The following is a 10405-nucleotide window of genomic DNA, read 5'->3' on the forward strand; positions in this document are numbered from 1 at the left end:
CTCACCCGGCTCTAGAGCCAACCCAGCACAGATAGGGGCTCGCGATCTTGCAAAGTGTTCTAGCGATGTAAACAGAGCAGCCCAAGGCCAGGTGGCATCGACATGGGGTTGGTTCGACGGCATGCGTGCGTGTGTGTACGTGTGGCACTCGCACACAACTCTTCTTTTTCTACGCTCTGTCAGCATAACGACTTCTTGAACACTATAGCTATTCGATCCATCACATGGCACTACTACGCGCGCGAGTTTCGTTATAGTTGGCTCAAACTCGTTCAGTGCACCATTGGCAACACATGATCATGCAGGCACTCGCGGAGGTGCCGCAAAGCTGAGGCCAGCAGCGCAGGCTGGGTGCATATGTAAATATGAGCATGCACAAATCCATTTTGCATATTGCGTATAGGCTGAAAGGCATTGACCCTCAACCGCGGGATCGGCAAGCGTGTGTTTCGTGTGTGTGCCCCGCCCGTCCACAGCGCCACGCAGCCCACGCATGAGCATGAGCATGAGCATTTACATGGGTTCGAGTCCATGTGGCCCCACTAACTCCTTTGAGTCCGGGGGCGCGTTAGGTAAACAGGCAAATGGCCTAGATCAATAGCGTCCGTGCCCGTAGCGTCGTAACTGCGTACAAGTGGGCAGCCAACTTTTGCGTGTCCGTGTCAAGCATAATCTTTTTCATATATATCGCTACCTGTAATACCAGAAGCCAACCGAATGTTAGCATAAATTGGGCACTCCAGCATAACGTGCTCTTTATCTTCTACACCGCCTCGACACAGCCTGCACAACCTTTCGTTGCGCGGACGGTACCGGCCCCCCACCACGGGGCGATTAACCTCGATATCCCAACATCCTAGCCTGAACCGTATCAGCGCCATTAGGTGCTTGTGCGTAACATACTCCTTCATGTGCGGTAAGATGCCTTGCTTAACTGCAGCATCCAACTGCGGGACGCCCATCCACTGCGTATAGCGGCACATCTTAACGCAGCCCTCCATTTCCCGCTGTGTACCTTCCATTCCAACAATCCTCCTGTCCTTCCCTCCCTCCCAAACATGTCGTGCTGGGCACCGGTGGCGCTGTTATTGACATGCTTGAATAATAATAATAATAATAATTACAACGCCGGCCCATAGGGCCTGGCATGGATTAACGGGGCAAGGTGACTAGGGCGAGAGGGCCCGCCCCCCTCACGCTGACGCCTCACCACGAAAGAGTCACAACCTCCGAAACTACAACCTCCTAGTCCTAGGCCGCTCTTCAAAGTCCACTACATCCAAGCCTGCACACCTAGCATATCGAGCTAGGGAAACGCCGCATTATAGTAGTGGAGCACTGCCAGTTCGTGCAAACCGAGGAGCCATGGCGCTCCTCTTCGAGCCTTGGATCTTGAGCCTTGTCTTGAACCTTGGACCTCGCCACTAAATCGGACTTCTGCACCACGACCTTTCTAGGTTGAAGCGGGCATAAGTCCGCAATTGCCACTAAGGGCAATTACCTATCGTTCATGGGATCACCAATCGGTTTCGCACCAATCTTTCGCCTTTTGCATAATTGGGCTTTTTATCCGGATTCGTACCCGGGTCCCTTCTGCCGTACGGACGATCGAGTCAAATCGCTAACTGAGTTAGCGATCCGGTGATATTGACATGCTTGAAAAAACGCAACACACACAAGCGAAGATGACGTTGTAGAGCCGAGGCCAGTAAGCTAGCACAGGCAAAAAGAAAAGCGTGAGCATGAGCAGCGACCGCAACTGCTACGTTATCTTTGACGAGATAACCGCGCGCCAAGCTGCGCCACTCCGGCGTCCTAATGCTTGTGACTCGTAGCTGGTGTGTACGGCTGTCAGTGGCTGGGCTGGCGTAGACTGGCCGCAGACTACCAAGCGAAGGCTGCGATGTGTTGTGATAACGCGAACCCCAAGAGACCCACCTGGAACACAAATGGACGATTAGGGGATTAGGGCACTATAGGGCACTAACGCTGTCCTATTCCTGCCTGGACTGATACTTTAGCTACATGGATACCAGTCGCTGACACTTTCAGGGTTCACAAGAGCCACTCAGGAATTACATCTCCTTCCTATGCTGCGCTTGCCCGCCGCGCTTGCCTACTGCGCGTGCTTAATTGTCAGCGATACGCCTCAGTCCTCACTTGCTTAACCTGTTGCCGAACAGCCGAACCTGGCACATGGCACTATATATCGCTGGCACCGAAGTCAAGTGCTCTAGCGCAAACATGTTATGTATCTGCACCTCGACAAAGTTGCTACACTCGGGGACCAAGGACCAGCACACGTGCCCTCCGGTGCCTGTCGGTGCCACCACTGTCGCGGCCCCCCTACCGCAGCTATCCGCGCGGCGGGACCTGTCCACCGCACTCCTGTAGGTATAGCTCCACGGCCACCGCCAGCCTGGCCCGGAGGTTCGTGACGGTGTTCGGCAACGGTTTGCGTCTGCGCATGAACGCCTTCATGACTGCGATGGTCATAGTCTGGTCTCGCTCAAGGCCCTCCCCAGCGGCCGTAGTGCGCTGCCAGGCCTGCAGCACCAGGGCATCAGCCTGCTCCTCATCTACCTGGAAGCGCGGCGCCTTCTTGCTCTGGCGCGATGTTGCAGCAGAGTCCCCACGGGCCATTTTAGGTGCGCGTGTAGCCGGTGGGGGTGCAAGCCCGGTGGTCTGCACCAAAGAGGGGAGAGGGTTGGAGGGTGCTGCTTGCCGCATTCAGTATGCTCGTACTCACCAGCGCCTTCCAGTACAGCTCTGAGCCTGGCAGATCGGCCTTTAGCTCTTGGGTAGGCTCAAGCGTCAGGTCTGCAGTCGAGCCAGCCTGTTGCAGCTTGCCTTTAGATGCCATCTTTGCCTCAAGCTCCATGTTGTGGACATGACACATTCGGCAGATGAAGAACAGGAATCGGGCCTCATTCATGTGTCGCACGATGTGCTTGTACTTTGCCAACCAACTGAAGAGCTGCTCGCACACCTGCAGGCGTGTGGGTGGATGTGCAGGTCAGGTATGCAACCGTGTGGGGACCCGCAGCAGCACTTGCCTGTGTGTTGACACCCTCGCACTCAGGCACTGAGTCAGGGTCCATGTGCTGTTGACACCATGCATCGGTATGGTTCCGGAAATGTGTTCTGTCGATAAATATGCGTGCCATTGCAAAGCAGTGTTGCCAAAAGCTGCTGTCGTCGTTAAGGCGGGTGCGGTGGAGTGCAAACCTGTACACGGGTGTGTGAGTGGCGTGCACGTAACGTGCTGGGTTTCTTGGCCGCCTTACACACCTTGCCAGATGACAGCCGTCATCATAGAAGAAGAAGGGGGGTGCGTACACTAGCAGGGCCCACAATGAGACCAGTTGTGCATACACCTGGCTGAGGCTCTCCGCTCCATACAACTCCTTCACGCTGATAATGATACCACACGCCCAGCACACTGCCATGACGCCTGCACAGGGCACACCTCATGCCATGGAAGTACCGCAATGCTGTGTTGTTACTTGTTAACACACCTGCTGATGTGGTGTTCACTGTCACCTTGTCCTTGCCCTTCTCTGTGTTGCATGACACACAGTCTGCATCTGTGGGATCATGTATGTAGCAGGCTCACACCGCCACCTCGAGCATAAGTGCTCAACGCAGGCACATGCTCTGGGTTGGCGTTCATGTCCGCCAACAGTGCTGCCACATGTGCCAGACCACGCACCGATTCGGGAAGCGCTGTACCCTGCAACATGGACAGCTTTTTCGACATGAGCCATTACAAACATTCCGTGCTTCCTCACCTTGCGCCCGTGGTACTCCAAAATTACTGCGGCGTCTAAGTCTCCCGCCTCCACCCATGCCTCCACAGAAGTGTTGGCATCACGCGACCGGACAACTTGGTACCGGGGCTTTCCATCCTTTGTGCTGAACCCCTTGATTGCTTTGATAGGCAGCGTGTCCACAATCCCTGCAATGGAGGAATGCACGCGCCCTTGTAGTACCGCAACCAAGATGCGAGCCACGGAGCCAGAATCCCTTCATTTCCTCACGGCACGCACCTGCAGCACCCGTCTCCTTGCATTCTTTGCAGTAGCGGGAGCTTGGAGCGGGGGTGCGCGTGCAGCCCCGCATGATGACACCATTTGTTACGGCAGCGACTGGGATAGGTGCACGTACACCGTTGTTTGCACACAGAGACCGCCTTGCTTTCATATGCCCATCGGTGCCAGCCACGTGTCGGCAGCCTGCATTTTTGGCGTTGCTGGGTTTGCAAGTTACATAGCATGGTCACAGGGCACTCTCCGCACCTGGGGTGGAACATAAATGGTAACGCCCCCAACGCAGGCTGAATGTATCCACGTACTCGTCCTGAAATCGCAACAGGTCAGCGTCTAGCTGCTCAGCGGCGCCCTGTACTGTAGCCCCGAGCTGTCCGTGTGAGTCCAGGTGGAGGCACAGAATGTACCTGCGCAATGCACCATTAGCTATTGCTCCGCAGCACAGATGGGATGCTCCACGCACCGGAAGTATGCCTCTGTCAGCCGCTTGCGACACAACAGAGGCAACTTGAACTGTGGATCGCTGCGTGTACGGTTATACACAGTCTCAAATCCCTTGAAGGACGCGTGGTTGCTGAACATGTGCATCTCGCACTCTTCCAGGAACGCAACCTCAAATGCTGTTTCGTTACTAGCCATGAAGTAAGCACTTATTCCGGGCGAGAAGTATGTTCGCAGTGTCTGGCCCCGGGCAGGACAGCTGTGTTGAGGAGAGGTAGGTGTCAACATGTATGCCATGGCGCCGCGTGGGGCTTCAAACCTATGCCTGCGAGCACCGAAACGCGCTCACCTGTAGCTGGGATAGTGATGCGTGCTACACCGGGCACACGCCTTTAGTAATAATAATAATAATAATATGTACGCGGTTCACGAAGGAGGCCGCGTTTCTTAAGGAGGATTGAGTTTTGCTCACCCCACCGTGTCAAAAGGTGGAAAGTTAGCCTGGATCGCGAGGGCTGGGGCCAGCAGCCGTGGCGCCGCCAGTGGGGCCGACTTGGCGTGAGTTCACAATCCCCATTTCGCGCTCAAGGCGGTAGTAGAGAAGGGATGTGGTGCGCAGGCTGATGACACTGTGCATGTGTATGCGCGAGCAGCAGGATTTTGCTGATGTGGTGGTGGCACCCAGCGACCGAAGGAGGGGTTCCAAGGTGTTTGACACAGTGCCGCCGTGGCCCAGCGTAACAATCTGCTCCTTTTTATATACTACGTCCCAGCCTGCATCCCGCAGGGCGTCGGCTAGGCGAGTGTGCTGGGCTTGTTTCTGGTCACACTTTTCGCTGTGGTGGAGGTCCGATGTGTAACCAACTTCTATCAGGTAGACTTTGTGTTGCCGTCGACCGGCGGTTGTAAGGCCGCGGGGCCCACTAGCCCCCACGTTGGAGCGTGGTAGGGATGGGATGAACAGGATGTCAGGCCTCATCCTTTTTCGGTCGGCCTCGGGGATACTGTTGCGCAGCATCCATTTGGGGGGGCAGGTGCCCGCACAGTATTCGGGGCGTGCATCTGCACTGCTTGCGTCCATCAGCATGTACCCGCCACCGTTGGCGCCATGGTGCAGGCATTCCGCGATCATACGGACGGCGGCATTGTGTTTGGCGATGCGGGCCCCAACAAGTTGGGGGTGCGCACAGTGGCCGGCAAGGTGGCCTGCGTTGCCCCGTTCGGGGGGGGATCCAGCGCGCTGGTGAATCGGGGCGCAGAGTGCACATGTGTCACTTGCACGTAGTTTGAACAGCGCAAGCCGGGCGGGGCAGATGAGGCCTCCCTGTCTGGCGTTCTGGATGAAGCGTCGGAGGCTGTGCCCAGCGCCGGGGTGCGTCATGTAGGCGGTGCTGGCCCTGGTGTCCAGGTGTGGGGCGGACTCCGCCCACTTGGTCGTGTAGAGTGTGTGTTTGGAATGACCGCCATGGGAGGAAGGGTCTAGTGTTTTCAGGAGGCCCCGATTGAGGTCCGAGATGTAGTGCACGGTGGTAGAGCCGTCTTCCCGCGTCCGGGTCGTTGCTGGCCACCAGTGTGTGGCGTGGGGGTTATTGTCAGCGAGCTCCGAGACGTCAGCCGGTTTAGTGCTTGTAGCTACGTCTGCTGCACCTTTATCGGCTTCTTCATTACCGTGCAGACCCGTGTGAGAAACGACTTTGAGGAAAACGGTGTGTGCGTCCCTCTTCGCTCGTGCATGGAGCAAATCGGCGATCGAACTCAGAAGTGCCTTATGTTTGCTCAGATGTAAGCGGCGTGGTTCGTTAATAGCCCGTTTAATTAGATACAAGCTTGCAGCTGAGTCACTGGCAATGGTTAGCGTTTTCTTCGCGAACATACTAGTTTCACCTCCGAATTCTTCCAGGGCTGCACGAATTGCAGCGAGCTCGGCGCGTGTAATAGTGTTAGTGCAGCCAAATCCATTTGGGTTTACGTAGACCACACGGTCTTTATGCCAAGCACAAGCCCCAGCCACTTGTAGTTCTCTACCGTTTTCAGTTGTCTGTGAGGCTGCGTCCGGGCAGGCTCCCAGGTCGAGTCCATTGTTTGCCGCTCCCTGCCCTGCCTGCCGCTCCCTGCCCTGCTTGGCGAGAATGTCGCAGTTGCCTAGTAATATCAGCACCAGCATCAGCCAGCCCCTGATTCCTTTGGTCCAGCGTCCCGCCTTCGCTGGCATGTGTCGCGATCCCTGCTTCTTGCCCTCCACGATAGCACCGTTTGTGATAGTCTGAGTGTCAGCCGCCGAGCAAGGTGCCGTTATGGTGGGTACACAATTGCCGTCACGGTGCAGCCGCCACGAGGGACTGACGGATCGGCAAAAGGCTTTGCACACAGTGGTCCCCTTGCTCGTTTGGGCTTTAAATAGAACGTCCATATTCTGCTGCGGCATGCACAGCTCCTATGTTCGCCTATTTCACTTGTTCAGAAATTCAAACCGAGCTCGTTGGTGTATGTTGGGCGTAGTGTAGCAGTATGTATCTATATTAGTTAGTGTTAGTGCTGGTGTGTGCATGTGTGCATGTGTGCGTATGTATGTGTGAGTAGTGTGAGTAGTGTGCCTGTGTGCGTATACACGCCTTTAGTATCACAAGCACGTCGAGAGGGCCCTCGTCACGCGTGAAGCAGGTCGCGCGATAACGCCGCTCTTCACGCAGGTTGCCGGAGCCGCACTGTGAGCGAGGGGTGGTGGGGGTACCGTAAGTATCGTGTCAACCCTCAGTCATGATTTGGTGTTTCTTCTCACCGCCGCGCATGCCGGAATATTGTAAGTAAGCACCGCCTCGGGCTGGTTGGCATCGCGGCAGCACATGCGCAATATGCGACGGAGCAGTGTGCCAAGTGGTTGGTCGGTAGCGATGCCCTCGGCCTTCAAGCAATCGTCGAAGCAGCCCTGCGCGCAACTGGCGTCAATCGGTGCATCATAAATGACGAGCTCAATTTCCATACCAGTGCAGTCGCGGCCTGCTGAAAGCTGCCTCCAAAAATGTCCCTGTCGCATTTCTCCAGTATGGCGGCAACAATTTTGTGCCGGTCCGCAAACGGTCGTGGAAACCTAATCACTGTTACGATGAACAAGAGCAGCGCCAATACTCCTGGAATCCCTGTGAATGCTGCCGCCAGTTGAGGAACCATTTCTATGTGTGACCTTTCAGTCCCGACTGTGTTTCGTCTCACGTTAGAACTCCATAAGCGTGCAAGTACATGCGTTCTTCTGAGCCCGGGATACTGGCGCGTCTGGGAACATGCCGTCAGGGGGACTGACTGTCCGGATTCAAAGTTGAAATCCAAATTGGCCCACCGTTGAAGTAAGCCCGGCCCCACACCCCTCGGTGTGTAAATCACGTTCACTTTGGCACTTCCATTATTACAACTGACAAAATGCCACGCATACGCAAACGCCCCAACACCGAGACTGTCGAAAACGTGCAGGAGCCTGGGCATGAGCCCTTCAGCACCAGCGCCCGGTCGGCCAGGATTGTGCACGCGAGCGCCGTGCTGGTGGGCCTCGGCCGGTATATGGCGCAGTTTGCGCTATTCGTGGCCCTTCTCGCTGCCCTATCCACTTGCTCCGCCGCGCTCAATGGCGACCAGCGGAATCCTTTCACCGTGTTCCGTGGCCCTCACCGCGGTCGTATACGTCTTTCAGTTGTTCTTCGTCCCTGACAACGGACCGGTTGGCTTTTCGGCCCAGTCTTGCGTTATGGTCAACGCTGTCCTGGAACTCAGTTGCGGAGCCCTTCAGGAACTCAACACGCGGACAGGCACGTATACCACCGCTTTAGGCCACCACGTGTGAAGGAACAGTGACTTAACACGATACGTGCAGGTGCCGTTTACTGGACCCGGAGCTTTGCCATTTCCATGACCGCCGGCCTCGTGCCAGTGTTGTTCGTGTCCGCTATCCACAACATCTTGTGGACATCCCAGACAATCAAGCGCTGCTTACACCGTCTGCAGGCGAACGTTCTTTGCCTCAGCTTGCGCGCGGGAGGGTGAGTATCGGTCGGCTTCCGCTTGGGACGCTAGACATTTTCATGCATTTGATACATGTCTTGTATATCGCAGGTCACTTGTTACAGACTTGACGCTATTGGTATTCTCGGCAGCTGAAGTGGTCAAGTTCATCCGCTCGCTCGTTATCTCGATGCCCTTGCTCGTCGTCTTCGACGTCATACAGCTTTTGGTCGCAACTCATAACTTTGGCGTGCTTCTTGGTAGCAGCCTTGCCACATTTACCGGCGCGTGTGGACATGTATGTCTTGCTCTTCCTGGCGACTAACGGCTCCAGACTGCGCGCCAAAATCAGCGCTACCCCCACTCCTCGTATACACATTCTGGTACAGCCATTCTGCTTTCTTCTCCAGGCGCTTTCTTCGGTCATCTATGGCAACGTTCTGCATGTCCGGCGCTGCTGGCGCGACTTCACCACGCTAAGCAACCTCGAACGATTGAGCGTGACTACTATACTTTTTGGTACATGCCAAATGTAAGGCCCCGGGTGCCCATGTTACCCATGCATTGTATATGCTTTCTCCCTGCGTGCTCACCCCGCAGTGCCCCGCACCTCTCGCCTCCACAGGTTCTTCGGCTTTGGTGGCCCCTTAGCAATCCTCTCAGCGGTGTCCCTGCTAAGCACGTGCACACTCCATCTCCTGCTGTGGTCATAGTTACATAGCATGGTCACAGGGCACTCTCCGCACCTGGGGTGGAACATAAATGGTAACGCCCCCAACGCAGGCTGAATGTATCCACGTACTCGTCCTGAAATCGCAACAGGTCAGCGTCTAGCTGCTCAGCGGCGCCCTGTACTGTAGCCCCGAGCTGTCCGTGTGAGTCCAGGTGGAGGCACAGAATGTACCTGCGCAATGCACCATTAGCTATTGCTCCGCAGCACAGATGGGATGCTCCACGCACCGGAAGTATGCCTCTGTCAGCCGCTTGCGACACAACAGAGGCAACTTGAACTGTGGATCGCTGCGTGTACGGTTATACACAGTCTCAAATCCCTTGAAGGACGCGTGGTTGCTGAACATGTGCATCTCGCACTCTTCCAGGAACGCAACCTCAAATGCTGTTTCGTTACTAGCCATGAAGTAAGCACTTATTCCGGGCGAGAAGTATGTTCGCAGTGTCTGGCCCCGGGCAGGACAGCTGTGTTGAGGAGAGGTAGGTGTCAACATGTATGCCATGGCGCCGCGTGGGGCTTCAAACCTATGCCTGCGAGCACCGAAACGCGCTCACCTGTAGCTGGGATAGTGATGCGTGCTACACCGGGCACACGCCTTTAGTAATAATAATAATAATAATATGTACGCGGTTCACGAAGGAGGCCGCGTTTCTTAAGGAGGAGTGAGTTTTGCTCACCCCACCGTGTCAAAAGGTGGAAAGTTAGCCTGGATCGCGAGGGCTGGGGCCAGCAGCCGTGGCGCCGCCAGTGGGGCCGACTTGGCGTGAGTTCACAATCCCCATTTCGCGCTCAAGGCGGTAGTAGAGAAGGGATGTGGTGCGCAGGCTGATGACACTGTGCATGTGTATGCGCGAGCAGCAGGATTTTGCTGATGTGGTGGTGGCACCCAGCGACCGAAGGAGGGGTTCCAAGGTGTTTGACACAGTGCCGCCGTGGCCCAGCGTAACAATCTGCTCCTTTTTATATACTACGTCCCAGCCTGCATCCCGCAGGGCGTCGGCTAGGCGAGTGTGCTGGGCTTGTTTCTGGTCACACTTTTCGCTGTGGTGGAGGTCCGATGTGTAACCAACTTCTATCAGGTAGACTTTGTGTTGCCGTCGACCGGCGGTTGTAAGGCCGCGGGGCCCACTAGCCCCCACGTTGGAGCGTGGTAGGGATGGGATGAACAGGATGTCAGGCCTCATCCTTTTTC

General features: G+C 55.9%; 3 protein-coding genes across 3 annotated transcripts; all 3 read right to left on the reverse strand.

Moving 5' to 3' along the window:
- Positions 1-501: 501 nt before the first annotated feature.
- On the reverse strand, positions 502-3147 carry CHLRE_15g643354v5 (uncharacterized protein). Its single transcript, XM_043070699.1, has 3 exons — positions 3057-3147; positions 2750-2989; positions 502-2685 (listed from the first exon to the last, which is right to left on the reverse strand). The coding sequence occupies exons 2-3, from the start codon at positions 2861-2863 to the stop codon at positions 2356-2358; spliced, it is 444 nt and encodes a 147-aa protein (XP_042916551.1). The 5' UTR covers positions 2864-2989; positions 3057-3147; the 3' UTR covers positions 502-2355.
- Positions 3148-3271: 124 nt separating this feature from the next.
- CHLRE_15g643517v5 (uncharacterized protein) lies at positions 3272-4867 on the reverse strand. Its single transcript, XM_043070717.1, has 2 exons — positions 4513-4867; positions 3272-4419 (listed from the first exon to the last, which is right to left on the reverse strand). Exons 1-2 carry the CDS (start codon positions 4686-4688, stop codon positions 4383-4385), a joined length of 213 nt encoding a protein of 70 aa, XP_042916552.1. The 5' UTR covers positions 4689-4867; the 3' UTR covers positions 3272-4382.
- A 2414-nt stretch (positions 4868-7281) lies between these two features.
- CHLRE_15g643680v5 (uncharacterized protein) lies at positions 7282-9807 on the reverse strand. Its single transcript, XM_043070720.1, has 2 exons — positions 9441-9807; positions 7282-9347 (listed from the first exon to the last, which is right to left on the reverse strand). The coding sequence occupies exons 1-2, from the start codon at positions 9614-9616 to the stop codon at positions 9311-9313; spliced, it is 213 nt and encodes a 70-aa protein (XP_042916553.1). The 5' UTR covers positions 9617-9807; the 3' UTR covers positions 7282-9310.
- Positions 9808-10405: the final 598 nt, after the last annotated feature.

This window comes from Chlamydomonas reinhardtii, chromosome 15 (genome assembly GCF_000002595.2).
Source record: "Chlamydomonas reinhardtii strain CC-503 cw92 mt+ chromosome 15, whole genome shotgun sequence".
Classification (NCBI taxonomy): Eukaryota; Viridiplantae; Chlorophyta; class Chlorophyceae; order Chlamydomonadales; family Chlamydomonadaceae; genus Chlamydomonas; species Chlamydomonas reinhardtii.

Excerpts from the sequence above, each read along its gene's own strand:
- CHLRE_15g643354v5 (XM_043070699.1), bottom strand. The coding sequence starts at position 2,863 with ATGGCATCTAAAGGCAAGCTGCAACAGGCTGGCTCGACTGCAGACCTG. Across the intron at positions 2,686-2,749 it reads AGCTGTACTGGAAGGCGCTG|ACCACCGGGCTTGCACCCCC; the intron begins GTGAGTACGAGC and ends TCTTTGGTGCAG.
- CHLRE_15g643680v5 (XM_043070720.1), bottom strand. The coding sequence starts at position 9,616 with ATGGCTAGTAACGAAACAGCATTTGAGGTTGCGTTCCTGGAAGAGTGC. Across the intron at positions 9,348-9,440 it reads CTGACAGAGGCATACTTCCG|CTCGGGGCTACAGTACAGGG; the intron begins GTGCGTGGAGCA and ends TCACACGGACAG.
- CHLRE_15g643517v5 (XM_043070717.1), bottom strand. The coding sequence starts at position 4,688 with ATGGCTAGTAACGAAACAGCATTTGAGGTTGCGTTCCTGGAAGAGTGC. Across the intron at positions 4,420-4,512 it reads CTGACAGAGGCATACTTCCG|CTCGGGGCTACAGTACAGGG; the intron begins GTGCGTGGAGCA and ends TCACACGGACAG.